This window comes from Apis florea, unplaced genomic scaffold (genome assembly GCF_048593485.1).
Source record: "Apis florea isolate Af1SG1 unplaced genomic scaffold, ASM4859348v1 contig_3798_pilon, whole genome shotgun sequence".
NCBI classification, from domain to species: Eukaryota; Metazoa; Arthropoda; class Insecta; order Hymenoptera; family Apidae; genus Apis; species Apis florea.
Window position 1 is genome coordinate 437,688 of NW_028256860.1, and position 25,551 is coordinate 463,238.

The window sequence follows — 25,551 nt, forward strand, 5'->3', positions numbered from 1 at the left end:
TGACAAAAATAAAAATCAGTAAAACAATGTATTTTTTTTACAAAATCTTATTATTAGTAATTAAGAAAGAAAATAAATATTACATATTAATCTTGATACTTAATGTTATGCACTTGAGACGAATTTATTATATTATAATATATTATATATTATAATATAAATCTGAATTTTCCAATACAAGAATAAAACTTGAAAAGTATACAATTTAAATATTTTGTATATCTATTAATATTATTTATATTTATAATATATAATATCTAATATGATATTTTATCTAGCATTTTAAAAAATGATTATAATTTTCTTTTCATGTTTACAAAAAATATATTAATCGATTTCAATTATAAATCTTTACAAAATATATTTCATTTTAAAGTTAAAAAATTAATAAAAAATTCAAATTTCATATATTTTCAAATATCATATAAAAATGATATGGTAAAATATTTACCTATACTTTTTCAGAGTTTAATTCATTATTATAAAACATCAAAATGAGATTTATAAATGAATTATAGAACATCAAAATGAGATATGGAATATAAGATACAGAATATGAAACATAACAGATTGAAAATTAATATAAAAAAAAATTAAGAAAAAAACATAATCGATAACCTTGCTTTTAATTAAAATAATTTAATTAAAATAAACTAAAAAATATATATTAATGTAAATATTATAATATTTATATAATATAATATATTTATATTTATATAATATAAATTAATATAATATATAATATAATATAAAATATATAAATATTAATGATAATATTCAAGATATATTCTGTTTTTTTATATATTGAAATATATATCTTATTCTTCCTGAATTTAAATAGAAATGAATTTTTTGTATAGACAATATAATATATTAATTTTTATTCAAAATAAATAAATAAAACAAAGTAAAAAAGAACAGATTAATAAAAGATAAACAATATATTCATTAAAAAATAATTTCGTTAATTTTAAAGAATTACTGACTGTTTATTGTTCAATTTTGTAATAACAGAAAATTAAAATTAAATATAATAAGATACATAATTACAAAATTGTGATTTTAATATATTATACTTTGTGCTTTTTTTGCAATAGATAATATTCAAATAAATATCATTAATAATAATAAAATGCAAATTTCATTATTCTTAATTAATTACATATAAGTTCTTTCAAATTATAATTTACATGATTTTAATGTATATATTAGAAAAATAAAATTTATTAATTTTTCATTAATTATATTTCTTTCTCTTATAAATTATTTGTATTTATCCATTCTTTCTAAAAGATTTTTCATATGTTATTACTTATATATTTTTTTATTCTGATATAATTCATATTTAAAAAATTTTTTAAAATAAAATACATAAATATGAAAGTAAATAATAATAATAATAATAATAATAATAATAACAATAATAATAATAATAAATAAATAAATAAATTTTTCCGAGTTTGAAAAAAACTTAAATCTTTTTCAAAATATAAATTTTTAACTTTAAATGATCAAAAATCCATATATTATAATTTTATTTAGAAGTCTGATTGATAAATTATCAATTTTTTATTTAATTTAAAAAAATATTTTTTTAAATAAATTAAATTGAATTATAATATTTTTATAATATTAAAATAATTTAAAATAATTTTGATAAAAAATAAGAAAAAATATTCTTATCTTCTAAAAAAATTTTTAAATCTAGATACCAATTTTACCATAAATTGGATATAGTTAACAAATTTTGCATGAAATAAATTAAAAAGAATATCTTTGAAATATCTAATAAAAATATGTTTAATATCTAAATATTTTCTCAGTATATAAAATTTTAATTTAAAAAAAGAAATAGTATATCTAATTGTTCTCAGTACTATATAAAAATAAAAAAATAATCAAAAATAAAATGTACACAAATAAAAAAAAACATAAAAATATGTTATTATCTAATTTACAAATATCTATTATATACTTAATTTCGAATTAATAGAAAATTTCGAAAATATTATTTGAAAATATTTTCAAAACAATATATAATCAATTTAATGAAGTATTTTTTTAAAAAGTGGAAGAACTATAAGAATTTGAAATAATTTTAATATTATTCATAATATTAATTTTATAACATTATTCATATTAAGAGATACTATTAAACATTAATAATATATTATCATTATGATATAAAATAGATTTCGAGTATTTCAAATTATTTATATTTAATCTGAAATAAAATTATATTTTTGATGAAATGAAGTTATTAAAAAAGATATGATAAATAATTACATAAATTTTATTTTAGACAATTTTTCAAATTTTTTTTAAATAATAAAAATATAATTAAAAATAATAAAAAAATAATTTTTCAAATAATTTCTTTAATTATTAAAAACTGTTTTAAATTATTATTTCTCTCATTTGATATAAGATTTGTTTAAAAAATATTATATAATAATAGAAATGAAATAATAAAATATAAAATAAGATCAGTTTTAGATTTCAAATATATTATGAAATACAATACTGTATAAAATGAAATCAAAATTTTTAAAAAATGTTGTCTACTATTTAATATATATAAAAATTTAATTTCTACAAATTGCGCATTAAAATTTGAATTTGAAACTAAAAATTTAAGATTAATATAGAAAAAAAAAATGAATAATACATATACATATAAAATTTATAAATTGAAAAAATTACAAGAACAAAACATTATTTCTAATCATTATTTTACTATTATTTTTTATTAAATTTCTTTTTAAAAGAAAAGCTATGGAATAAAAAATTATTTTCTGCAATATTTCTGCAAAATGCAGAATTTATACAAAAAGATATATATTATAAAAAAAATATTAAATTTTAAATTTAAATAAATTTAAATTTATTAAACATTAAATTTTAAAAGTTAAATTTTATTCATTATATTTTTATAAACAAAAAATATTAAAAAAAATTTATTTTCATTTAAATATTAATTAGTTGTAATAAAATTTATATAAATTACATATTAATTAAAAGAAATCCCAAATTTATTAAAAAAGAGATGTATTAAATATTGCCATAGTAAAAAATCTTTGTCATTAAAAAAAAAAATTATTAAGAAAATTATTATTAAGAAAGAAAAAAAAAATTATTAAATAACGTAAATTATTAAATATTTTTTTGCATAATTTATAGAAAATTTTTTATTTAAATTCAATTTCTTAATACCTAAAAATATATTATAAATTACAAAAAAGAAGTAATATAAAAAAAAAAGATATAAAAAAAAAGATATAAAAAAAAATCGGAATTGGATTGAAATATTTATTCAAAAATATATAATATATTTATTTACTGTTAATAGTGTATTTTTGTTACTTTCATTTATTTTATTTTTATTTTTTAATTTATTTTTTAATTATTTTTTAATATTTTATTTTTTAATTTAATATTAAATTTTGTTTATTATATTTTATTTTTCATTTTTTTAAATATCTTTTTTATCAATTTTTAAATTATTGAATTTTCCAAATTTTTTTTTTTTATGTTTGATTTAATTTTCTGTTTTTATAAATTACATTCTTCTAGGTTTCAAGTATCAGCTGAAGAAGAAAATATTAAAAATCATCAAAAACGATTTAATATGCAAAATATTAATAAATCTTGAAATAAAAGACGAAAAATCTGGAAGATTAATCAATTAATCAATTAAAATAACGTTTAAATTATTTTAAAGAAAAAAAAATTGTTATGAAAAATGGAAAAATTAAAACAAACGTTAAAGACTGTACAAAATTCAAAGTACTTTTCACATATAAAATTTAAAACTTGAAGAATTGAAATTTACAATTTCAATATTTAAAGAAGTACAAAATAGATGTTGAAAAAATAAAAAAAAAATAGATAAAAAAGTGAAAAAAGGAATTTAAAAAAATATATAAATAAAAAATAAATAAATAACAAAAAATTATTTTAGAAAAATTTCAAAAAAATTCAATAGAAAAAAAAATTTGAAAAATTGATTTTAAATCTAAACAGAAATATTCCAAATACAGTTTTCATTTAGGTTATATACATTTTATTTATTTTAGTAAACAATATTTTATCAACGAAATTCATATGAAAGAGGAAAATACAAATGTACTAAATTAAACTAGTATTATTTAAAATTTTGTATGAAAATAAAAACAATAGAAAAACCGATTCTTTGATAAATAAAATTAAATAATTTTTTAAAATTATTTCAAGTTTAAAATTAAAATTATTAACTACTATCAAAAGAACAAGAAACGAAGAAATAAAAATAATTAATTTATTATTTTTTATATTTTAAATTATATAAAAAAAAAAATTTTAAATCAATCATTCTATTATTCAAAATTTTTTATTATGCTATTTTTTAAATTTTCAAACTCATAAAATATTATGCGACAAATAAAATAGAAAATATTCAATCGAAAATACGAGGATTAATTTGCTTATATATAATCAAAATTATCAATCTTTTTAAAATTAATAACTACAAAAATTTTTGGGAAAAAAATTGTAATAAAAAAAAAATAAAAATGGATTTTTTCAGCTCATTTCAAGCGCGAAACTCTCCTCTTTCGTGTTTTCTCATACCAGTTTTTGGGAGAGAAACGGTTTGGATACTATCTTCAAAATAGTGGAAGGGTATTTTTGATTTTTTAAAATTTCAGAATCTTTAAATCGTTGTATCTTATTTTCTTGTAGGCGTATTTAGGATTTCTTTAGCTCGTTTCAAGCGTGAAACTCTCCTCTTTCGAGTTTTCTCATACCAGTTTTTGGGAGAAAAACGGTTTGGACGCTATCTTCAAAATAGTGGAAGGGTATTTTTGATTTTTTAAAATTTCGGAAATTTCTCTCTCTTTTTTTTTTATTTTCATCACAGTGCCTTCAGTTATTTAATTAGTCATATATAATTAGTATATTATTCACATCAACAAATAAATAATAACAATTGGCTGATTCATTTGTTCGGTTATTTATCTTTTCTGTATAAAGCATAATTACATATTTAAATTGTAATCTATATTTAATAAAATTTTAATTAAAATACATATTTAATTTATTATTTATAATTAGTTATTTATAATTACTTTTAAATAGCGAGTATAAGTGAATGATTTTTTTTAATATTATTTTAAAACGCTCAATATTTCGAATTTGATGTAAACATTTAGCTTGCGAATACTAATGAACCATAAAAAACAATTTATCATTAAACATATAACTAAATAAATGATAAAAATAAAATTAAATAATTAAATAATATATAATTCAATACTTTCAATATTCTGCTATGTAAATAAAAAACATACTTATACATTTGTTCGAATTATTTTCTCAAATTATTTTATTATTTTTCATAATCTTTCTCTTTATTTTCTTTTTTCTTATTATTATAAATTGAAATAATTTATTAAATATTCTCAGATTTAGTAATTTATTTTTTTCCCTAAAAATAACTTTAAGATAGAAGTTGGTTGCGTTATACATAAATTCCTATTGATTTTAAACTCTCTAAACCTTTAAATTTTGTGAGTATTTATTTAGAAGATCTTTCGTTACCAGGTAAAATTCAAATTACGTTTCTAAACATATTCTTAATTTTTTTTACAATGAATATATGTTTTTTTTAAATTCAATTTTGATGGAGATTTAAAAGATATAAATCGCGTGATGAATGTGATGTTCAATTATAAAAAAAAAAATAAAAGAAATGAAAAAAAAGAATTTAATAAAACGAGAATAAAAAATTAATTCGAGAAAGCGAGATATATAAAATTAAAGATAAAAACTGTCGGAAATCGATCTACAATACTGATAAAATAAAACTTGGAAAAGAAAAGGCAAAGAGGGTAAACAGAAGCAGAACGTTTCGCGATAGAAGAAAAGATATGCAATAAGGACTTGAAAATCAGTTGTATCTCTATACATAATTCTAAGCGGAAAAATGTAGTAATGCCGATATAATCATTCGATCAACATTCATTGGAAAGACAATATACATATTTTGTAGATGACAAAATATTCCTTAACATTCAATAATGCGTTATAATTCATACAGTACATTTCATAATTTGATTTATTATCTGAAACTATAATTATTATAAGTGAAATAATATTAATAATTGATCATTATAATTTACGAAACGATTATTAGAGGTAAAATAAAAAATATTTATCGATTATAAGAATAATCAAATCAATAATAGTTTATATAGTTATATATATAATATATAAAAATAAAAATAAAAAAACTTAGATAATAAAACTTAGAAATAAACTATTTTAAAATATAGATTATTAAATTATTAGATTAAAGAATATATAGATTATAAAGAATCAATATCATATAAAAAACATTAAATTATACAGTGTTTTTCATAAAATTAATATTGAAATTATTGGATAATAAATATTTTTTTAGAGAAAAATATTTTATTTGAATAAAAACTGGAAATATATATGATTAAAGAATGGTGAGATTTTCGCAATAAATATCTTAGTATACTTCAGAAAGATATAAAAGGCTATGTCTAACAATGAGGTGACTCAGTCGTTCGAAAAATGATCAAGGGTTCGGAATCCGTCTAGTAGATTTTTTATTTTCTTCAATTTTATATGAATATCTATTATATAAATCTTTCATCATTTTTATCATTAGTGTCAATAGATTTCAATTAAAAGAGAAGTTCAATATAATTAACAGTATAAAGAGAAGTACAACTAATAAAAAATAACTAATAATAATAATTAGAATTAATGATTAGAAATTAAATTAGATAACTTTTTCAATTAATAATTAAAAACCTAAAGAAATATAAATAACACGTTTTATCAAAAAAATTAAATTTGTTAAAAGAGATGCATAGAAAAGAAAAAAAATTAAGAAAAAAGAGAAATTAAATGAATTAAAATAAAAAATAGAAGAGATATTTTATTCCAATTGATTTATATTTCTTTTTAAAATTTGAATTTTCGAAAATATCGAAAAATTACAGAATATAGAAACGAAGGATTAAATAAAGTTTGAAAAAGTGCATCGAAACAGGTGTAGAAAAATATTAAAGGGGAAAGAGCAAGAGGCAAACAAGAGCAACGTGAAAAAGGGCAGAAATAGTAGAAGAGGAAGAAAAGAAAGAAGGAAGAAAAGTAGTAGTACAAGAGGGAGAAAGAAAGAAAGAAAGGAAGAAGAGAGATAACGGAAGAGTGATAAAAGAAGGAAGAGAGTGGAGAAGAAAGAAAGAAGGAAAAGAAAAAGAAGAAAGAAGGTGAGAAAGAGAGTAAGAGGAGAGAAAGAAGGAAGGAAGAAAGAAAAAAGAGAAAAGATCGACTGGAAGGAGAAGGAAAGAAGAAAATAAAGAGAGAAAGAGGAGGAGTGAGAGCAAGGAGAATAAGAGAGGTGGTTCCGAAGGTGTTCCAGAGGGACAAGTTTTTAGAGTGCACTTGCTTTTCTTCATTCGGGGGCAGAGGGTGAAGAAGACAACGATGGCCGGATGGTGGAGCTTCGGTGGTGCTTTTCTTCTGTTTTTTGGTATTCTTTTTGTTTCCTATTTGTACAAGATCAACTGGATCAAGGTGAGTTTTCTTTGATACTATTACCCGATTTACCTACTTATATCGCATCTTTTATTTTTCTTTTTATTACTGTAAAGATTCAAATTAATCGATTGAATAAATATTTATTGATTATAAAAAAATTAAAATTATACTAATTCATTAAATTATTAACAGATATTATTAGTAATTTAATATAAAATGAATTGATATTAAATAATGGAACATTAATAAAAATTATATTTTACATATTTTTAGAAAATTTTTTTTTATACGTTTTAATAGAAAATTTTTAAAATTTCTCTGAAAAAAATAAAAATTCAAAAAATCCTATATAATTTTAAGAATTTTACATTAAGTTTAAAATAAATTTATATAAATTTATATAAATATTTATTTATAATATAAAATGATTATTAAATGATTTGATTTAAAGTTATTCATACTGTGATATTTCAGTTGTTCTCAATAGTTTAGTTTCCTTTAAATTAACAGAAAAACAAATATACATAAATATTAACAGAAAATAAAATATTCTTTATTGTATACAATCTATTTATTATAAAAAAAATATTTATTAATTACTTATTTAAATATATTAAAATATATTAAATATATAAAATAAAAATATAAATATAAATACAATACATATAAATACGTACATACATAATACATATATATATATATATCTTTAATAAAACATTAATATTCATTCCTTAAGAAAATGTAAAAATAAAAATATAAATTTATTTGAATTGAATTTTTTGCATTTCTTTTTATTTTTATTAAATCAATTCCATAAATTTTAATATAAACAATACGCACAGATATGAGCATCATAATAACATTATGTTTACAAATGTGAAAGATTTCTTGACGTTTTTTCTGACGTCGTAGAATCCTTTTTCTTCGTGTCAGCGATTCTTTCAATCTTTAAAAAGAAAGCATGATATATTTCAATCTTGTATTAAATAATTCAAAATGAAAAAAATATATTTATAAATATTATATACATAATAATATATACATATTTATTTATATAAAAAACATAATTTTTATAAATATTTATAATATTTATGTAACATCTATTTAGATCTTATGTAATATCTATTTAGATATTTAAATATAATATATATTTAGATATTAAAAATAATTAAGAGAACTAACAAAAGATCCCAATTTTTTTTTTTTATATTAGATGATTTTTTATTATTTCCCATTTTTTTTATACAAATTTTGTAAAAATTTTATACAAATTTTAAGAAGTTTTAATTTTATCATTTTAAGAAATTTAATTATTACTTTAATCTAAAAATTTAAAATTTAAAACTAAATTTAAAATTTTATTTTCTTAAAAAATAATTTCATTGATATTTTAATATTTACAATATCAGAAAAACTATTATTAAGTTTATATGACTATTATTTCAATTAATTTTTTTTATTATAATAAAAAATTCAAGAGTTAAAATGTAATATTTTTCTAGGATCTAAGATTAGAAGGTGATAACAAAACAGTTTTAGCTAATCATTTAGAATCAAAGAAACGAAAATTGGGTAAACTTCCTCCAGTTTATCCAAACGGATGGTTTGCCTTGTTAGAAAGTTCTCAATTATATAAAGGTCAAGTGAAACATGTGGCTGCACTTGGACAAAATTTTGCAGTTTTCAGGTATTTTAATATTTATATGTAAAATGAATAATTAAAAAATTAAAAAATTTATTTTATAATTGATTTTAATTTAAGAAATTGTTAAAAGTAATTGATTTTTATATAAATTTAATAATATTTAATAATAATATTTATTTAAAGAACAGATAATGGGATAGTAAGAATTTTAGATGCTTATTGTCCTCATTTGGGTGCAAATATGGCTGAGGGTGGACGTGTAAAAGGTGATTGCTTAGAATGTCCTTTTCATGGTTGGCAATTTCGTGGTTCTGATGGACAATGCAATCACATCCCATATGCCGATAAAGGTTTATATTATTAAAATCATAATTTTATTTAATTTTAATTATTTTAAAGCTGTTTATACATTATATATTATATATTAATTATACTATATATTTTATTTTAGTGCCACATATTGCTAGAACTAAAACTTGGAAAAGTTGTGAGGCGAACGAAATTATTTTCGTTTGGTATCATGCAGAGGGATTAGAACCGAATTGGCAACCACAAACAATTAGTCATGTTTTAAATCGAACATGGCGTTATCATGGACGAAATGAATTTCTTATTAATTGTCATATACAGGTCAGATTTTAATTAATTTAAATACAATTTCATTACATGTATATTTTATGATATAAATAATAATACGAAACGTTGAATGAAACCTCAAATTTTGTTTTTATTATTTTAAAATTTTTATCTATAATATATATATATATATATATTATTATATTATATATATATATATATATATATATATATATATATATATATATAAAGAAAATAAAGTTTTAATATATGAAGATTAAAAATAAAATTAAAATAAAGATTTCAATCGATCATGGAAACTAAAATCAAGGAAACCAAATTATCATTAACATTTAGATCAGCGGCGATCTTTTAGTTTTTTTTTTTTTTTTTTTTTTTTTTTTTTTTTTTTAGATAACTGTTAAATAAAGCTGATGGATATTTGAAATAAGAAACGGATTTTGGACTCCTTGATTGCAGCCTCCATGACGAATTTTAAGAATGATGATCGTTATTTTGAGTTTAAACAGGTAAGAAACTCATAACTATCATTCCCAAACTAAAACAAAATTAAGATGTTAATTGATAAAATAAAAATAATTAATAAAGCAAAAAATAATAAAAATAAACAAAAATAGATATTATACAAAAAATTATTAAAAATTACAGATAAATCATATTTGATTTTTACTTTATTCAATATCAAATAAAAATAAAAAATTAATATAATAATAAAATATTTAATGAAAAAAAATATAAAATAATGAAGTTGTAAAACAAAATATTACAATATAAATATTATAATTTTCAGGAAGTTGCAGAAAATGGTGCTGATTCAGCACATCTTAGTGCAGTACATGGTCCAGCAATATTTACAAAAATTGCAAATTTTTTTTCTTCTTTCGCTCGACATTCATGGACAAACGTTAATTGGACACCACATAATTCTTTTTTAAAATCCCAAGATTCTAAAGAAACTAAAGCAATAAAACAAGATGATGAAAACTTAAGGCATAGAGCATATATGACTTTAAGACACAGCCTAATTTTATTTGAGAAATTCAAACTTTTACAATTGGATGTAAATGTTCAACAAATAGGCCCAGGATATGTCGAACTTATGATGCATACTTCTTTGGGATCAATGTGTATTTTTCAGACAGTAACACCAATGGAACCCCTTTTACAAAAGGTTCTTAAAATTTTAAATATATATTATTAAAATTTTTCTACATTTTTTACTTGTATTTTTTTTTAACTTTATACTAATACTATATATTAGTTTATTAAAAGAATACAATTTTTCTTAAAAAATAATAATAAACTTAATATTTAGAAAAGATTTAAATTTTAGTAAAGAATTAATTACTGCATTATTTTGAATCATTTTTTTTATTTATTAAGAAATATTTTTTTTATTGTAATTATTGTTATTATTATTTTTATTATTAGGTGACTCATTTATTATATTCTCCTCCTCTGCTTGGTCCATATGCTAGTATGTTATTCTTAGCAGAATGCTTAATGTTTGAAAGAGATGTAGCAATTTGGAATCGGAAGAAGTTCGAAAAACAACCCCTCTTGGTCAAAGAAGATAAAAGTATACTTGCTTATCGCAGATGGTATGCTCAATTTTATTCGCAGCACAGTCCAAGTTATCATTCTGCCATTAAATCTTTACAATGGTAAATTTTTTGTATTGAAAAATATTTTTGTATTTTTGGCTGAACTCAAATTTTATTATATAAATTATAATATTAATGAAAACTGAAAGAATAATTCAATTATATAATATTAATAATAAATTGAAAATATTTACAATGAAAGACATGCACAAATATTTATAAATGGAAATGGAAAGATGCTGTAATCTAAAATTCAAATATATTATATTATTCCTATATATTTAAATCCTATATATTTAAATTGAATTTTCCATAATATAATGTAATATCTTTTTTTATAAAAAAAATGAATATATATATTTTTACAACTTTATTTCCTTTTTTAAATAAATATTATTAAATATAATAAATATTATTCAAAAAGATATTTGAATTTATATTATCTTAAAAAATTTCTTACATAATTCAGATTCAATAAAAAAAAATAATCATATGATAGCTATATAAATCACGTTGCAACTGATTGGCTAATCGAATCAGTGGCGGCTCTTCAATAGCTTAAAAACAGTTAGGCTGCGATAAAAAATATCTTCTTGTCGCAAGAAAAAAACATGACTTCTGAAATAGATCTAGATGATGTGAGTAATTTAAATTTTTTCCTATTTAGCTTTTGTATTTAATATTGTATTATTTTAATATTTTGGCGGTCATTGTATTGAAACATAACCTTAATTTAATTGTTTTTTTGTTAATTACTTTGTATTTTAGTTATAATTCAAAAGTCAAAGAATTAAAAAATTAATAATTAATATTTTATTATAATTTAAAATATATAGTCATCATATAGTGATTTATAATTACTTAGATCTAAAAAATAATAAAATATAAATAATAAAATATAAAATAAAAGTAATAAATAAAAAAATTATATTAAATAATATATTAAATTACATTAAAGTAATAATAAATAATTGATTAGCAAATTAGAAAATTAATTAATAAAAAAATTTAATATTCAAACAACAAACAAACAAATAAAAAACAACTAAACAAATAAAAAAAGTAATAATAATCTTCATTTATATTACATATCTAAATGTTTTTTATAAAAAGAATAGAATTCCTTAATAATCTCTTATATAAAATGTTTTTTTATAGAAAAATCAATTTACTGAAAAATTAAAAAAAATTTAATATATAATTATAAATTTTTAAACATTCAAATGTTAATATTATGTAATCAAATAATTCTAAAAATCTTTTAAAAAATTTTAATGACTTAATCATTTAAAAAAAAAAATTTATTGTATGCTTGATTGTTATAAAATAAATAAAAAAAATAAAGTTTGATTTATATAATTTTTTTTCAAAAATTTTTCTATAAAAAAATTTTATATAAGAGATTATTGAGGAGTTATGTTTTTTATCTGTTTTAATTTATTAATTACTACATAAAATGTATTATTTATCAATTCAAATTTAATTTTATTCAATTATTTTTTCATCATTGCTACATATGTATATAATTTTTTATTAGTTTTATTTATTTCTTTATATGTTAATTTTTATTAATATTATTTTTCTTTTTATTATATTTATAAATTCTTATTAAATATTTTTTTATTATATTTGTAAGTTTTTAAATGCATATTATTAAATGCATATTACTTGAAATTTTTTTATAACTTTTTGTTATGTTAAATTAAATGTAATATTTTAATAAATATTATATACATATAATATTATATACATTATATATAACATTACAAATAATAATATTAATAATATTGATAAAATTATTTTTTAAAAGATTTGCTTGTATTAAAATCTTTTTTTAATAGTATTTTAAAGAAATAACTGAATAATAATGAGATAATCTTTAAGAACAATTTTATTTTACATTTATGCTGTAAAATTTTCTTTATGTATGAATTACAAAACAATATATTATGTTAGGAAATTTTAAATTTTAACTATTGATTTAAAATATATATATTTTTTTAGCAATTCCTTAAATATCTTTTTTTTTATATAGTTCCCAACACTAAAATTAAAACATGTCCATATCAAGGACAAAAAAAATTTATTAAGGACGATAAATACAATGTTGACAGATGGATGTAATTCTTTACAGGTACAATGTTTTTAAATAATTTAATTAATTTTATTTTTTTTAATACTAATCTTTTATGCGCATAAATTTTTATCTTAAATATATATGTATATTATTCATAATTTAATAATAATAAAATAATTCATAATATATAAACTTAATTTTAATTTCATTTAAAAATTTTGATTTCAGATAGTTACAGATTTTGATTTAACATTAACAAAACAACATGTAAATGGAAAAAAAGTTCTTAGTAGTTTTGGTATGTGTAAACAGTATTTTATTGTGATAAAAAATATAGATATAATTATATATATTAACTTTTTATTACAATAAAGTAAATAAAATACAACTTTTTTTATAATTTAAAAAAAAAATAGGAATTTTTAGCAAATGCAAGCAACTTCCAGAAATATATACAAAAGAATCAAATCGTCTTTACAAAAAGTATAGACCAATTGAAATAGATCCTGATTTATCAATTCAAATAAAAACAAAGGCAATGACAGATTGGATGATAGCTGCAGAAGAAATATTAAAAGGAATACCTTTTGATCCTAATGAAATATCAGAAGTAAGCAAGATTTACGGAACAAATTTAAGGGATGGTACAAAAGAACTTTTAACAAAATTATATCTCGCTGAAATTCCAGTACTGGTTTTTAGTGCTGGTTTAGGAGATATTGTTCAAGCTATTTTAGAAAATCAAGAAATTTTGTTTAATAATGTAAAGGTAATGATATTTTAAACAACTCTTTTTATAACTTTTTATATTTTTTGTTAACTTTTTAAAAATATATAACATATAAAATATAAAATATATAATGATAATAGTAATATAAATAATAAAATAAAAATAAACATAATAATAAAAATTATTTTAATCTTTTAGATAATTTCAAATTTTCTTAAGTATGAAGATGGAAAATTAGCAGGATTTCAAAATGAAGGATTAATTCATGTTTTTAATAAAAACGAACATGCTATAGAACAAGAATATTTTAAAGTTTTTGAAAAAAGAAAAAATATTCTTTTAATGGGTGATACTATAGGTGATGCATTAATGGTTGATGGAATGTTAAATACATGTGCTGTTTTAAAAATTGGTTTTCTTTATGACAATGTAAGTATTCATGTAGTAATTTATATATTCATATTTAAAAAATATTATGAAAAATAATTATAGTATATAGTATATATACTATACAATTATATACAAATATATATATATACAATTTCATATATCATATATTATCATTATTTATCATATATATATATATATATATATATATATATATATATATATATATATATATATATTCAAATATATTAATAATATGTAAATAATGATAATAATAATTACATATTTTTTATTTAAAATGTACATTAGATTATTATATTTGATTTATATTAACATACAATTAATTTAAATAAAATTATGAATATATAATATAATAATATAATTTGATTATGTTAATCAATTTGTTCTTAAATAATCTTACAATTTCAATATATATAATTATATATAATATATATAATATTTTTTAATAATTATTTTTAAATAAACTTACAAATTGAATTTTTTACAGGTTGAAAATAGTTTGGCTTCATATATGGAAAAATTTGATATTGTCTTAGTTGATGATCAAACAATGCAAGTTCCAATTGACATATTACGATTATTATTATAAAAGAATTCAACTTTTTAATTTTTAGTATTTATAAAGTATCTTCTTTTCACTTTTAATCTCTATCTTAATTGCAATTTATTTATTTTATTTAAGACTGTTTAACAAACTATATTCAAAAATATTATTTTACATTTTACATTTGCATTATCATTTATAAATTGTCTTTTTAATATGGTTTTATATATTAGATATTTATATATATTTTTTAAATATATATGTATCTTTTAATAGAAATTGTTAAAATCTAATTAATCTTATTAAAATAATTAAATAAAAATGTATTCTTGCTTATATTTAAATTTATATAATTTATCTTTTTAAATTAAACAGAATCTTATTTATATTTTATATTGTTGTCTTTAAAAATTGAGACAAAATTTTGAAAAAAGATATATAATATTTTTTTTAAATAATAATTATTAAATTACAAGAAGAAAAAAATTTCATTTTCTAAAGCATAATAATGATAATATATGCAATTATTCTCTTAAACAGTGTTAACAAATCAAGTTCTATTAAATAATCATACATTCATGAAATTCCCTATGCGAATACATATTACATATCTTAAAGAAAAACAAATTGAGAACCGTTGATCATTGATTTACCTGATACGTTACTAACCAAAAGCTACTTTTGTGTCTTTCGTTTATTAAAATTTAATTTTGTAATCTAAAACTATTTCGACGTAAGTTATTTTAAATTTTTTTCAATCATAATCATTTTCTCTAATGTTAAATTATAATATTCGATTAAATGAATTTCATAATAAAATTTAACAAAACAATTTATCATTATGAAATATATAGTTCTGAATAAACACAGTACGATTAATCGATTTTAATCGATATTAAATAATAGAATCGATAATCACAATCGAATTAATAATATTTAAATAAATTATTTTAATTAATTTCTAATTTCATTTGAGATATATATTTTTTATAGGTATTACTAATTATTTGAAAAATTAAAAAGAAACTTGAATAAAAGTATATTTTAAAATTAATAATAAATAAAAATATTAAATGAATAGTATTGCAGAAGTTTGTAATAATCTCAAAAAAGAATATGACGGATGCTTTAAGCTTTGGTTTTCTGAAAAATTTCTTAAAGGAGATTTAGATGATTCAATGTGTTCAAATCATTTCAAATTGTATAATCAATGTCTTCAGGTAATCAAACTTTTTTTCTCTTTATAAAATTCCATTTGAATTAAATATTCAATTTAAAAATAAAAAAAATTACAATTTTATATGTATATATCATAAAAATGTATGTATCATGAAATTGAAATATTAAAATAATTTCTTGGAAATTTTTTTTTTTAATTTTGTAAAAATGGATTCAATTACAATTATAAATATATTAAAATATAAATAATTGTAAAAAATATAATTATATTTATTTTTCTTTAAATTAAATCTTAAAAATATGTAAAATAATGCAATATGTGTTGTGCACAGTAATAATCATTTGTAATGCATGGAATGTATGGATTGCACAATTTTATTTTCTTTTGAAATCACACAATGAATAACCAAGCAAAATTTTTATAATTAATTAATAATATAATATTAATTTTCACTTCACTAATATTTAAATTAATGTGCAATTAATTAAATTCAACAATAAATTATGGAAGCTTGTAAAGAATTAAAAGCAAAATATGATCGTTGTTTTAATGATTGGTTCTCTGAAAAATTTTTACGCGGAATTTATGATGATAGTGAATGTGCACCATTACTTAAAGTTTATACCAAATGTGTAGCGGTAAGTTAAATATGACAAAAATTAATTTTCTTTATTTTTGAAATTCTAACCTGACTTTTACCTATTTTTTTTATATCTAAAGTATAGTTTTTATTTTATAATAGTGTAAAAAAATTACTTGAAATGTGTATGATTATTTGGATTTTAATTTTTACATTTTAAAATTATAAACTTTAGATCTTAAAATCTAATCTTAAAATAGATATAATAAAAATTATAAATAAAATATAAAAATATATTTTATTTATTATTATATATATATATATAAATTAATAAATTTCGTATATTAAATGCAAATGTAAAAATTTAATTTTTGTCAAGATTTCAATAATTTTAAGAATTCTGTGATTATTATTAATTTCTATGTTTGAAATTATATAAAGTCAATATAAATTTATATAATTATTTTGTGTTATGTTACATTTAATAAATATTTCAAATATACAAATTTTATTATTATTTATATTTTACTATTAAACAATTGTTATTTTGGTACAATTTAAAAAATATATATTATTATGTTTCAGCAAGCAATGAAAGATCAAAACATAAATTTGGATGAAATAAATATAGCTCATTTAGGAACAGAACAAGAAAAGAAAACTGAAAATTGACAATAATGTCTTTAATAATAATTTTAAATTCTTTAACAGAATTTTTTTTTACATTTTATTATAAAAATGTGCTATATATTCTTTCATAAATAATGATTATGACTTTTCATTTTCATTAATAAATACCAAGTATAAATACTGATTTTTAAATGTATGCATTTTTATTTTCCAATACAAAAATTTTTAAAAATAATATCAAGAACTTCTTCATTATTAATAGAACCAGTTATTTTGCCAAGTTCTCTTGCTGCACTTCTAATATCCTGCAAAGATATAGCCATGTCATAATTTGGTATTTCAGTTTTTTCTAAATACCATTTAAGATAATCTAAAACATGCAATAAATGATTTCTATATCGAGCATGACTGATAACAGGATTTTCTTTACATGGATTTCCACATCTGAAATTAAAGATATAAATTGATAAAATAAACAAGTTCTATTTATAATAATTATAATAAAAATAAGATAGTAAAAATATAAATATTTCATTGTAACATTTAATAAATTATTTATAATTTATATTTAATTTTCAATTTTATATATATATATATACTCACATTTCTTCAAAACAATGTCCCAATGCATTTATAAGTTCTTTTAAACCTTCTTGTGTTTTACAAGATATAGGAATAACATTTTGTTTTCTCCAACTTTCTATTTCATCTTCTTTAATCAAATCTATTTTATTTAATATTAAAAGAACTCTTTTTTTATCTATATTCAAAAAATTTTTATATTGTTTTAGAAAATCTTCCAAAGATGTGTTTATATTATTTTCTGCACTAATTATGCATATAATAAAATCTGCTTTTTTTGAATATTCCTTTGTTTTTTTAATACCCTCTATTTCTATTTCATTTTCTGGATCATTTCTAATTCCTGCAGTATCTGCAAGGATCATTGGATATCCACAAATATCTATTGTTAATTCTATAATATCTCTTGTTGTTCCTGGTAAAGATGTAACAATAGCTGCATTTTTTTTAGAAAGAAGATTTAAAAGACTGCTTTTTCCTACATTGGGTTTTCCAAGAATTGTTACATGTATTCCATTACGTAAAATTTCTCCTTTTCTTTCATCAGAAAGATGTTGTTGTATTTTTACATATAATTTTTGAATGTTAATTTTAGTATCTTCTAAGATATTAGAAGTTACATCATGCTCTTCAGCAAAATCAATATAAGCTTCTAAATTAGCAAGAATATTTAAAAGAATAGTACGCCATGACTCATAGATATGATAAAGAGAACCAATTATTTGATTAGAAGCCTGTTAAGATTTTAGTAGAAAATATAATATAATATGAATATTATAATACAATTATATAATTTCTTAATATATATGATATAATATATAATATAATGATATGAAATGATAAAAAAGTATTTTTATAGAATGATTTCATTTATCAGATTGATTTCATTTTTACCTGTTTACGTTGTTTCTCAGTTTCTGCTTCGATTAAATCACCTATGCCTTCTGCTTCAGTTAAATCTAATTTTCCATTTAAAAATGCTCTTCTTGTAAATTCACCAGGAAGTGCTAATTGAAAATGTAGTTTTGCAAGAGCATTTAAGATTGATGTAATTACTGCAAGACCACCGTGAACATGAAATTCTATACAATCCTCACCAGTAAATGAATTAGGTCCTAAATTAATTGTTCATATTTAATTTTTTATATTAATTCACATATATTATTTTCAATTTATTTTATTTAAATTTTATTTAATTAAATTACATTTTCATTACCTGGAAACCAAAGACATAGACCTTTATCTAACATTTCTTTTGTTTCAGGATCATAGATTTTTTTTAAAAGAGCCATTCTAGGTTTTAATTCAGATATTTTTGTCATTCTTTTTAAAGCTACTAATGCTTTTGGACCAGATATTCGAATTACTGCTACTCCACATTTTCCATATCCTTTAACATAAAAAGATTTTATTATTTAATGATCTAAACAGATTAATGAGTATCATATCACATATCATCATATAATAAAAACATTACTGTAATTTAAACTGAATTTAAAATCATTTTTTAAATAAAATATAAATTAAAAATATATAAATAAATAAATATAAAAATTAAATAAAAATATAAATAAATAATATAAAAATATTAGCAATATTTTTATTTTTGTTCTATTTTAAAAATCATTTTAGCGAATTAATTTAAAATACAACATAAATAAAAAGATTTATATATATATATATATATATATATATATAAACAATATTTTTTTATTTATATATATGTACATATAATATACTTTAAACAATTAAATTTGCAATCATGAAGCGCATGCGCAAATAAATTAGCGAAATGTAAAATGCTTGTTACAAAAAGTGTCGATGATTTTAAATTAAAATTAAACATATATTATACATTAATTTGATGAAAATATAAAAATTGTAAAAGATACGGGAAAAAATGAAACCACCAGAAGAAAGTGCGTAAATTGTGGATGATCTAGATTCATCAAAGTGTTTTTGATGTAAAATTCGTGGAATAAAAACTGTATGTCTCGTTATTTTTGAGGTCATTAACTTCCAAATATTTTTATTTAAAAATATTCGTAACATTTGATTATTTAATATATAAACTTTAAACTCTTTTTAAATGTGATATGACACCTTATGTATTTCATTTATACTTTTTTCACATAAGGTTAGGTATTTAAGTATAAGTATGTCGAGTGAGACATACATTGACAGGAATATAATATAAAAATTAAATTAATATTTTCAATTTAAATAAAAATTAAATTTTTCTTTTTAATTTAAAAAAGAATTTTTTAAGTATTTTATTCATTTTAATGTAAATATTTATAATAACAAAATCAAAAGTTGAATTATAATAACTTTATAATATAAATGTTAAAATAATTTAAATAAATTTAAGAAAATGGCAGAATTTGCAAAAGATTTATTAACTAGTAAAGATATACAAAAACAGTGTAATGATTGGATTGAATCACAAAAAAATTTTACATATACTGATGAAATACAATTTAAAAGGAAACAAATAGATGACAATGATAGTTATAATACTGATTCTGAATTTGATTCCGTATCAGAAAATGGTGCAAAAAGAAGAAGAGTTGGTTTACCAGTAAAACGTGAAGTTTATCATCTTTCTTGTGAATGGATCAGCTGCAAATATGAAGCCAATCATGTTGAGAAATTTATAAATCACGTGGCCACGCATGTGTCAGATTTAAATACGCGGATTAATGAAAAAGACATTAATGTTTATATATGTCAATGGAGCGGTTGTTTATATGAAAGTAATGATCCTGATGAGATTTCTAGGCATGTTAATTATCATGCTTATCATACTAAATTAAAATGTATTGGATCAAATATTCGTACTAGAATCAAATTACCTGTAAGTAATTATTTCTACTTCTATATTTTTTTAATATATGCTATAAATAAATTTTATTTTATAAAATAACATAAACATATAAACACATATATAATATTTTATTTTTACTTGAAATAAAAAAATGATATTATTTAGATAATATGTTTATGAATATATTTTTTATATAATATAAATTTTAGATATTAAATTGAAATAAAAAAATGATATTATTTAGATAATATATTTATGAATATATTTTTTATATAATATAAATTTTAGATATTAAATTAAAATTTAAAAATTTACTTTTATATTATTTTCAATTTATTTCAATTTTGGTTTAAAAATCAATTGGGATATATATAAGTATTTGTAAGAAAAAAGTAAATATATATATATAAGTAGTATATAAAATATATATATAACAACATATAAATTATAGATTATATATTTCAGAAATGTTGTAGAGATTCTGAATGGAAAAATGTTGTGGATCTTCCAGCACCACTTCTTTGTCGCTGGGAAGAATGTTTGAAATATTTTAGAAATTATCAATTATATTTATATCATGTAGCTGCTCATATTCAAGAAGGTCCAAGAGGTAACAAAGTTGAAGGAGGTTTAGAATGCAAATGGACAGGTTGTAGCAATTTATATCCTAATTTATACAAATTGAGAGATCATATACGACATCATACAAAGGAAAAAATTGTTGCTTGCCCTGATTGTGGTGCTACTTTTGCTTCTAATACAAAATTTCATGTACATTGCAAACGACAAATTCCAATTGATGGTAAAGTTTTTAAAAATTTTTATTCACTTATACATATTACAATCAATTTAAATATGAGTAATTTTTTAAATTATAAATATATTTAGAATAAATGTTAGGATTTGATAAATAAATTATTTTTAATATTTATAATTTATATTAAAAAATAACTAAGTTTATATAAAAATAATTTTTATTAGTTCAAGGATTCCAGTGTTCTCATTGTAATAAATTTTATCCCACTGAAGGAATTTTGAGAGATCACATGCAAATGCATGTTTTTAATTACAAATGTAGTCTTTGTGATATGAGTTGTGAATCACCAGCTAGTTTAGCTAAACATGTTAGATATCGACATGTTTCTACCAGAAGTTTTCCTTGTCAACTTTGCAATCATGCTGCTAAATCTCAGCAAGATTTAGATTCACACATGACAGTTCACACAAATGGACCTAATTTTTCATGTCATTTTGAAGGATGTTTATATAAATGCAAGGGTGCATATACTCTTGATAGGTATTTAAATGAAATTTTTATTTAATGAATTAATAAATTATTTATTGAGATAAAGAAGATAAAAAAAATATTTTATTTTTATTATTTATAAAAAAAAATTGCATTTTTTAATAATAAAGAAAACTACATTTTAAGGCATATTGAACGAGTTCATAGTATGCAAGTGCGATGGTATTGCTGTCATGAATGTCCAATAAAATATAGAAAAAGCTATAGATTAACAAAACATTTAATTGAAACACATCAATTACAATTACCTAGTGGTCATACAAGATTTCAATATACTCATGATAAAGATGGATGTTACAGACTACAAATGGTTAGATATGAAGCTGTTGAAGAAGAGTTAAATCCTTCTATCAATCAATTAAAAATACAAAATAAAAAATTTAAAATTAAATTAAATAAAGATTCTAATGTACCGCAAATTGAGGTAATTTTTTTCTTTAAACTTGATATAATATTTTAATATTTATAAAAGATAAATAATTAATATACATATAACTTCATTCATTATTTATTAGATTTTTGAAGATTTGAATGAAACTGAAACAAAAGATGAAGAAAATGAAACAGAAGAAAAATCAAAGGAAGAAAATAATGAAGGAAAATCTATGCCTGTCATTTCAAATATTTTGATAACGATTGATGAAACTGATGCAGAAGGAAATATAATTAGAAGTCGAGTTGTTGAAGCGCAAGAAACTATGGAATTACCACCTTCTGATGGACCACCATTAATTCTAACATAAAATTTTTTTAATAAAATTTAATAGTATATCATACATCTTTATATTATAATTTTAATTTCATGATCAATATATTATTACAAAAAAAACTTATATATTATTACAAAAAATTGCAAATTAATCAATTTGAAATCAAATAATTCATTTCTTTCAATACTTTCTTTTAAAAAAAATAATTTATTAAAGTAATGTATGGAATTATATATATATTAATTAATTATGTTATTTATATGTGAATAAGTAATGTTAATGTGAATAAATAACGTGAATAAATAAGTTCATCAAATGTTCAATACATCTTTTTTAAATAAATAAATGTAATATTAAGTATATAATATATTAATTACGAAGACAATTGAAGGTCAAAACAAGCTTCATCTTCTATTTCTAAAGAATCAGGTGTATCCATTACAGCAATTAATTCTCCGTCAAAGTATAATTTAATTTTTGATTTTTCAATATTAAACTCTTGAGCACATTTCTCTAACAAAATTTTGAAATTTTCATCTCGTTTAACAAAAATGGTTAAACTTTTCTTATTTGTTGTTTGTATCTTTATCATACAGACATTCTTATCATTTTTTTCTATCACATTGTTTGAAATCATATTATTGTCTTTTTTAATAATACCTCCCTCTGTAAAAATATTTTATCTTATTCTTATTAAAAAAAATATTAAAATAAACTATAACTTTATATTAAAAAAACTTAAATAATAATCATTTTACCGAGTATGTCTATTACAGATAAATTAATGGAAACTGGAGTATCATCCCTTTTAATAATTTTATCTTTTTTTGTTATTAAAATTTCATCAATTGATACTTGTTCTAAATTAGCAAAATATTTAAAAATTTGTCCAAAGTTTTCATTCTGAAATAATGCATCTAATTTCATTTTTTAGATAAATATATTAAACAATAATAATTATAGATGTAAAATAAAAATGTTATAAAAATTTCATTTGATTTAAAATTTATATATAATTATGAAATATGTTATATGTATATACTTGACAAATATTCAAACGATGTATATTTTTTGATCGCCAAAGAATTTTAATATTTATTTCATAATTCTCATTTTCATTTGGATTTGGATATTCAGTTATATTATCTTCAACTATATATAAATCATTTTCTGATAAATTTTTTTCTTCTATAGAAACAATTTCTAAATCTGAATCTGTCTCAGATATATTTCTTCTCTAAAAATATAAAAAAAATATAAATATAGAATATATTTTGTTGAATATAATTGAACAAATTAATAAAAAAATTATATTTTAATTAGAAAATTAAGGAACATTATTTAAAAGAAATTTGTCCTTTTTAGATATATAATATTAATGATATAACTTACTTGTTTTTGTTTTGCTGATCGATGCTTAGAACTGTATTTTTTGTTTCTTGTCTTTCGATTTGTTCTTTGTTTTAAAACAGTATCATTAAAAATTTCAAATCTGTAAATTAATAATTTATATAAAATATGTATCAAAAATTTATTATTATATTTATTATTATATTTATGATAACAATGAGAAAAAAAACATTAATGAAATATAATATATGAAATAGAAAATTATAAAATTGTATAAAAACTAATTTTTTATGAACTTTATTCTATATGTATTAGACGTGCTTCAACTCTTCATTATTTGCTTGTTTTTCCTCTTCCTTTTCTTGATCCTTACATTGTGGTAATGTTTGCTTTTTCTTCAAGGCTATAGAATTAAATTTTAATTATAAAGTATAATTTAATTTCGTTGTTTAAATTAACAATACTTAAACAATATTAAAAATTAAGAACAAACAAAGATAAAAAGAAAATTTGTATATTTACCTTTTAATTTTGCAACAGAATTTAAATATATATCATCATCATCTTCAGATGAACTTAACTGCACTGTTTCCATTGTGTAATTTATATATATATATATATTTTATTATCACTTATTATTAAAATGTTAGAAAGAATATAGATTAAAATAAAATTAAATTTCTTTTATTTAGTAGGAAAAATAGGGTTAGATTTATTATCTCTTGAACACTTCAAAATATAAATTTTTCATACACTACTTCAAGAAAAAACAATATAAATGTAAATTATAATAATGATAATTAATATTATTATTTGAAAAAATAAAATGAATAATATTTATTAAAGAAATATAGAACAAGTTTAATTTTCATATTATAAATTTTTTTTTCTTTTTACTAGTTTAAATTGTGATTGTACTGCCATCTCTAGAGAATAATTTTAATCGAATATTGTTTGATAAAAATTTTTTGATACAAAAAAAGAAATGTGAAAAACTAATTCAATGATTAATATGTAGATTATTATTTAATTAAGAATCTTTCTATTATTAAATATCATTATATATTTAATTATAATATTAATTTTAATATTATATAATTTCAATATACTATACAATAAATTTTAACAATTGAAAAATATACAGAAATATCATACAATTCTTTTTAAAAATATAATTATAATAATAAAAAATTGATTCACATATATATATATATTTAATAATATTTT

The 25,551-nt window shown here is 18.4% G+C and overlaps 6 protein-coding genes and 1 long non-coding RNA gene across 12 annotated transcripts; 4 read left to right on the forward strand and 3 right to left on the reverse strand.

The window, feature by feature from the left end:
• The first annotated feature begins 7,368 nt into the window (after window positions 1–7,368).
• On the forward strand, window positions 7,369–11,680 carry nvd (cholesterol 7-desaturase nvd). The gene is made up of 6 exons (XM_003689749.4): window positions 7,369–7,590; window positions 9,057–9,241; window positions 9,383–9,549; window positions 9,651–9,829; window positions 10,587–10,967; window positions 11,228–11,680. Exons 1-6 carry the CDS (start codon window positions 7,501–7,503, stop codon window positions 11,462–11,464), a joined length of 1,239 nt encoding a protein of 412 aa, XP_003689797.3. The 5' UTR covers window positions 7,369–7,500; the 3' UTR covers window positions 11,465–11,680.
• LOC147656303 (uncharacterized) lies at window positions 8,315–16,046 on the reverse strand. The gene is made up of 2 exons (XR_015294673.1): window positions 15,085–16,046; window positions 8,315–8,500 (listed from the first exon to the last, which is right to left on the reverse strand). It is a non-coding gene; the product is annotated as an uncharacterized LOC147656303 (long non-coding RNA).
• Window positions 11,773–15,503, forward strand: cN-IIIB (cytosolic 5'-nucleotidase IIIB). Its single transcript, XM_003689787.4, has 6 exons — window positions 11,773–12,038; window positions 13,436–13,534; window positions 13,706–13,775; window positions 13,894–14,246; window positions 14,406–14,636; window positions 15,103–15,503. The coding sequence occupies exons 1-6, from the start codon at window positions 12,012–12,014 to the stop codon at window positions 15,202–15,204; spliced, it is 882 nt and encodes a 293-aa protein (XP_003689835.4). The 5' UTR covers window positions 11,773–12,011; the 3' UTR covers window positions 15,205–15,503.
• Window positions 15,772–17,741, forward strand: LOC100865412 (TP53-regulated inhibitor of apoptosis 1). 2 transcript variants are annotated; one of them, XM_086915949.1, is made up of 3 exons: window positions 15,772–15,892; window positions 16,153–16,379; window positions 17,505–17,741. In XM_086915949.1, the coding sequence occupies exons 2-3, from the start codon at window positions 16,233–16,235 to the stop codon at window positions 17,589–17,591; spliced, it is 234 nt and encodes a 77-aa protein (XP_086772075.1). In that variant the 5' UTR covers window positions 15,772–15,892; window positions 16,153–16,232; the 3' UTR covers window positions 17,592–17,741. The 2 variants fall into 2 exon arrangements, with proteins under 2 accessions (XP_086772075.1, XP_003689801.3); XM_003689753.4 differs by lacking the exons at window positions 15,772–15,892; window positions 16,153–16,379 and adding an exon at window positions 16,671–16,977.
• LOC100864816 (uncharacterized) lies at window positions 17,728–20,828 on the reverse strand. Of its 5 annotated transcripts, none has more exons than XM_012484833.3 (5): window positions 20,711–20,828; window positions 19,348–19,521; window positions 19,026–19,246; window positions 18,153–18,865; window positions 17,728–17,993 (listed from the first exon to the last, which is right to left on the reverse strand). In XM_012484833.3, exons 2-5 carry the CDS (start codon window positions 19,451–19,453, stop codon window positions 17,753–17,755), a joined length of 1,281 nt encoding a protein of 426 aa, XP_012340287.1. In that variant the 5' UTR covers window positions 19,454–19,521; window positions 20,711–20,828; the 3' UTR covers window positions 17,728–17,752. The 5 variants fall into 5 exon arrangements, with proteins under 5 accessions (XP_012340287.1, XP_086772070.1, XP_003689796.1 ...); XM_086915944.1 differs by having other exon boundaries at window positions 20,652–20,718; XM_003689748.3 differs by lacking the exon at window positions 20,711–20,828 and adding an exon at window positions 20,042–20,652.
• Window positions 20,444–23,297, forward strand: Hinfp (Histone H4 transcription factor). The gene is made up of 5 exons (XM_012484825.2): window positions 20,444–20,988; window positions 21,424–21,760; window positions 21,940–22,255; window positions 22,391–22,688; window positions 22,780–23,297. Exons 1-5 carry the CDS (start codon window positions 20,506–20,508, stop codon window positions 23,005–23,007), a joined length of 1,662 nt encoding a protein of 553 aa, XP_012340279.2. The 5' UTR covers window positions 20,444–20,505; the 3' UTR covers window positions 23,008–23,297.
• Window positions 23,162–25,299, reverse strand: Rad60 (DNA repair protein Rad60). Its single transcript, XM_012484843.3, has 6 exons — window positions 24,847–25,299; window positions 24,646–24,727; window positions 24,367–24,466; window positions 24,017–24,211; window positions 23,733–23,877; window positions 23,162–23,640 (listed from the first exon to the last, which is right to left on the reverse strand). Exons 1-6 carry the CDS (start codon window positions 24,917–24,919, stop codon window positions 23,348–23,350), a joined length of 888 nt encoding a protein of 295 aa, XP_012340297.3. The 5' UTR covers window positions 24,920–25,299; the 3' UTR covers window positions 23,162–23,347.
• Window positions 25,300–25,551: the final 252 nt, after the last annotated feature.

Excerpts from the sequence above, each read along its gene's own strand:
- LOC100865412 (XM_086915949.1), top strand. The coding sequence starts at position 16,233 with ATGAATAGTATTGCAGAAGTTTGTAATAATCTCAAAAAAGAATATGAC. Across the intron at positions 16,380-17,504 it reads TGTATAATCAATGTCTTCAG|CAAGCAATGAAAGATCAAAA; the intron begins GTAATCAAACTT and ends ATTATGTTTCAG.
- cN-IIIB (XM_003689787.4), top strand. The coding sequence starts at position 12,012 with ATGACTTCTGAAATAGATCTAGATGAT. Across the intron at positions 13,535-13,705 it reads ATGGATGTAATTCTTTACAG|ATAGTTACAGATTTTGATTT; the intron begins GTACAATGTTTT and ends TTTTGATTTCAG. Across the intron at positions 14,637-15,102 it reads TTGGTTTTCTTTATGACAAT|GTTGAAAATAGTTTGGCTTC; the intron begins GTAAGTATTCAT and ends AATTTTTTACAG.
- LOC100864816 (XM_003689748.3), bottom strand. The coding sequence starts at position 20,183 with ATGTTACGAATATTTTTAAATAAAAATATTTGGAAGTTAATGACCTCA. Across the intron at positions 19,522-20,041 it reads AATTTACGCACTTTCTTCTG|GATATGGAAAATGTGGAGTA; the intron begins GTGGTTTCATTT and ends TTTATGTTAAAG. Across the intron at positions 19,247-19,347 it reads TCTATGTCTTTGGTTTCCAG|GACCTAATTCATTTACTGGT; the intron begins GTAATGAAAATG and ends CAATTAATTTAG.
- Rad60 (XM_012484843.3), bottom strand. The coding sequence starts at position 24,919 with ATGGAAACAGTGCAGTTAAGTTCATCTGAAGATGATGATGATATATAT. Across the intron at positions 24,728-24,846 it reads TTCTGTTGCAAAATTAAAAG|CCTTGAAGAAAAAGCAAACA; the intron begins GTAAATATACAA and ends TTAATTCTATAG. Across the intron at positions 24,467-24,645 it reads GCAAATAATGAAGAGTTGAA|ATTTGAAATTTTTAATGATA; the intron begins GCACGTCTAATA and ends ATTAATTTACAG.
- nvd (XM_003689749.4), top strand. The coding sequence starts at position 7,501 with ATGGCCGGATGGTGGAGCTTCGGTGGTGCTTTTCTTCTGTTTTTTGGT. Across the intron at positions 9,550-9,650 it reads CATCCCATATGCCGATAAAG|TGCCACATATTGCTAGAACT; the intron begins GTTTATATTATT and ends ATTTTATTTTAG. Across the intron at positions 9,830-10,586 it reads TTATTAATTGTCATATACAG|GAAGTTGCAGAAAATGGTGC; the intron begins GTCAGATTTTAA and ends TATAATTTTCAG.
- Hinfp (XM_012484825.2), top strand. The coding sequence starts at position 20,506 with ATGGCAGAATTTGCAAAAGATTTATTAACTAGTAAAGATATACAAAAA. Across the intron at positions 21,761-21,939 it reads ACGACAAATTCCAATTGATG|TTCAAGGATTCCAGTGTTCT; the intron begins GTAAAGTTTTTA and ends AATTTTTATTAG. Across the intron at positions 22,256-22,390 it reads GGTGCATATACTCTTGATAG|GCATATTGAACGAGTTCATA; the intron begins GTATTTAAATGA and ends CTACATTTTAAG.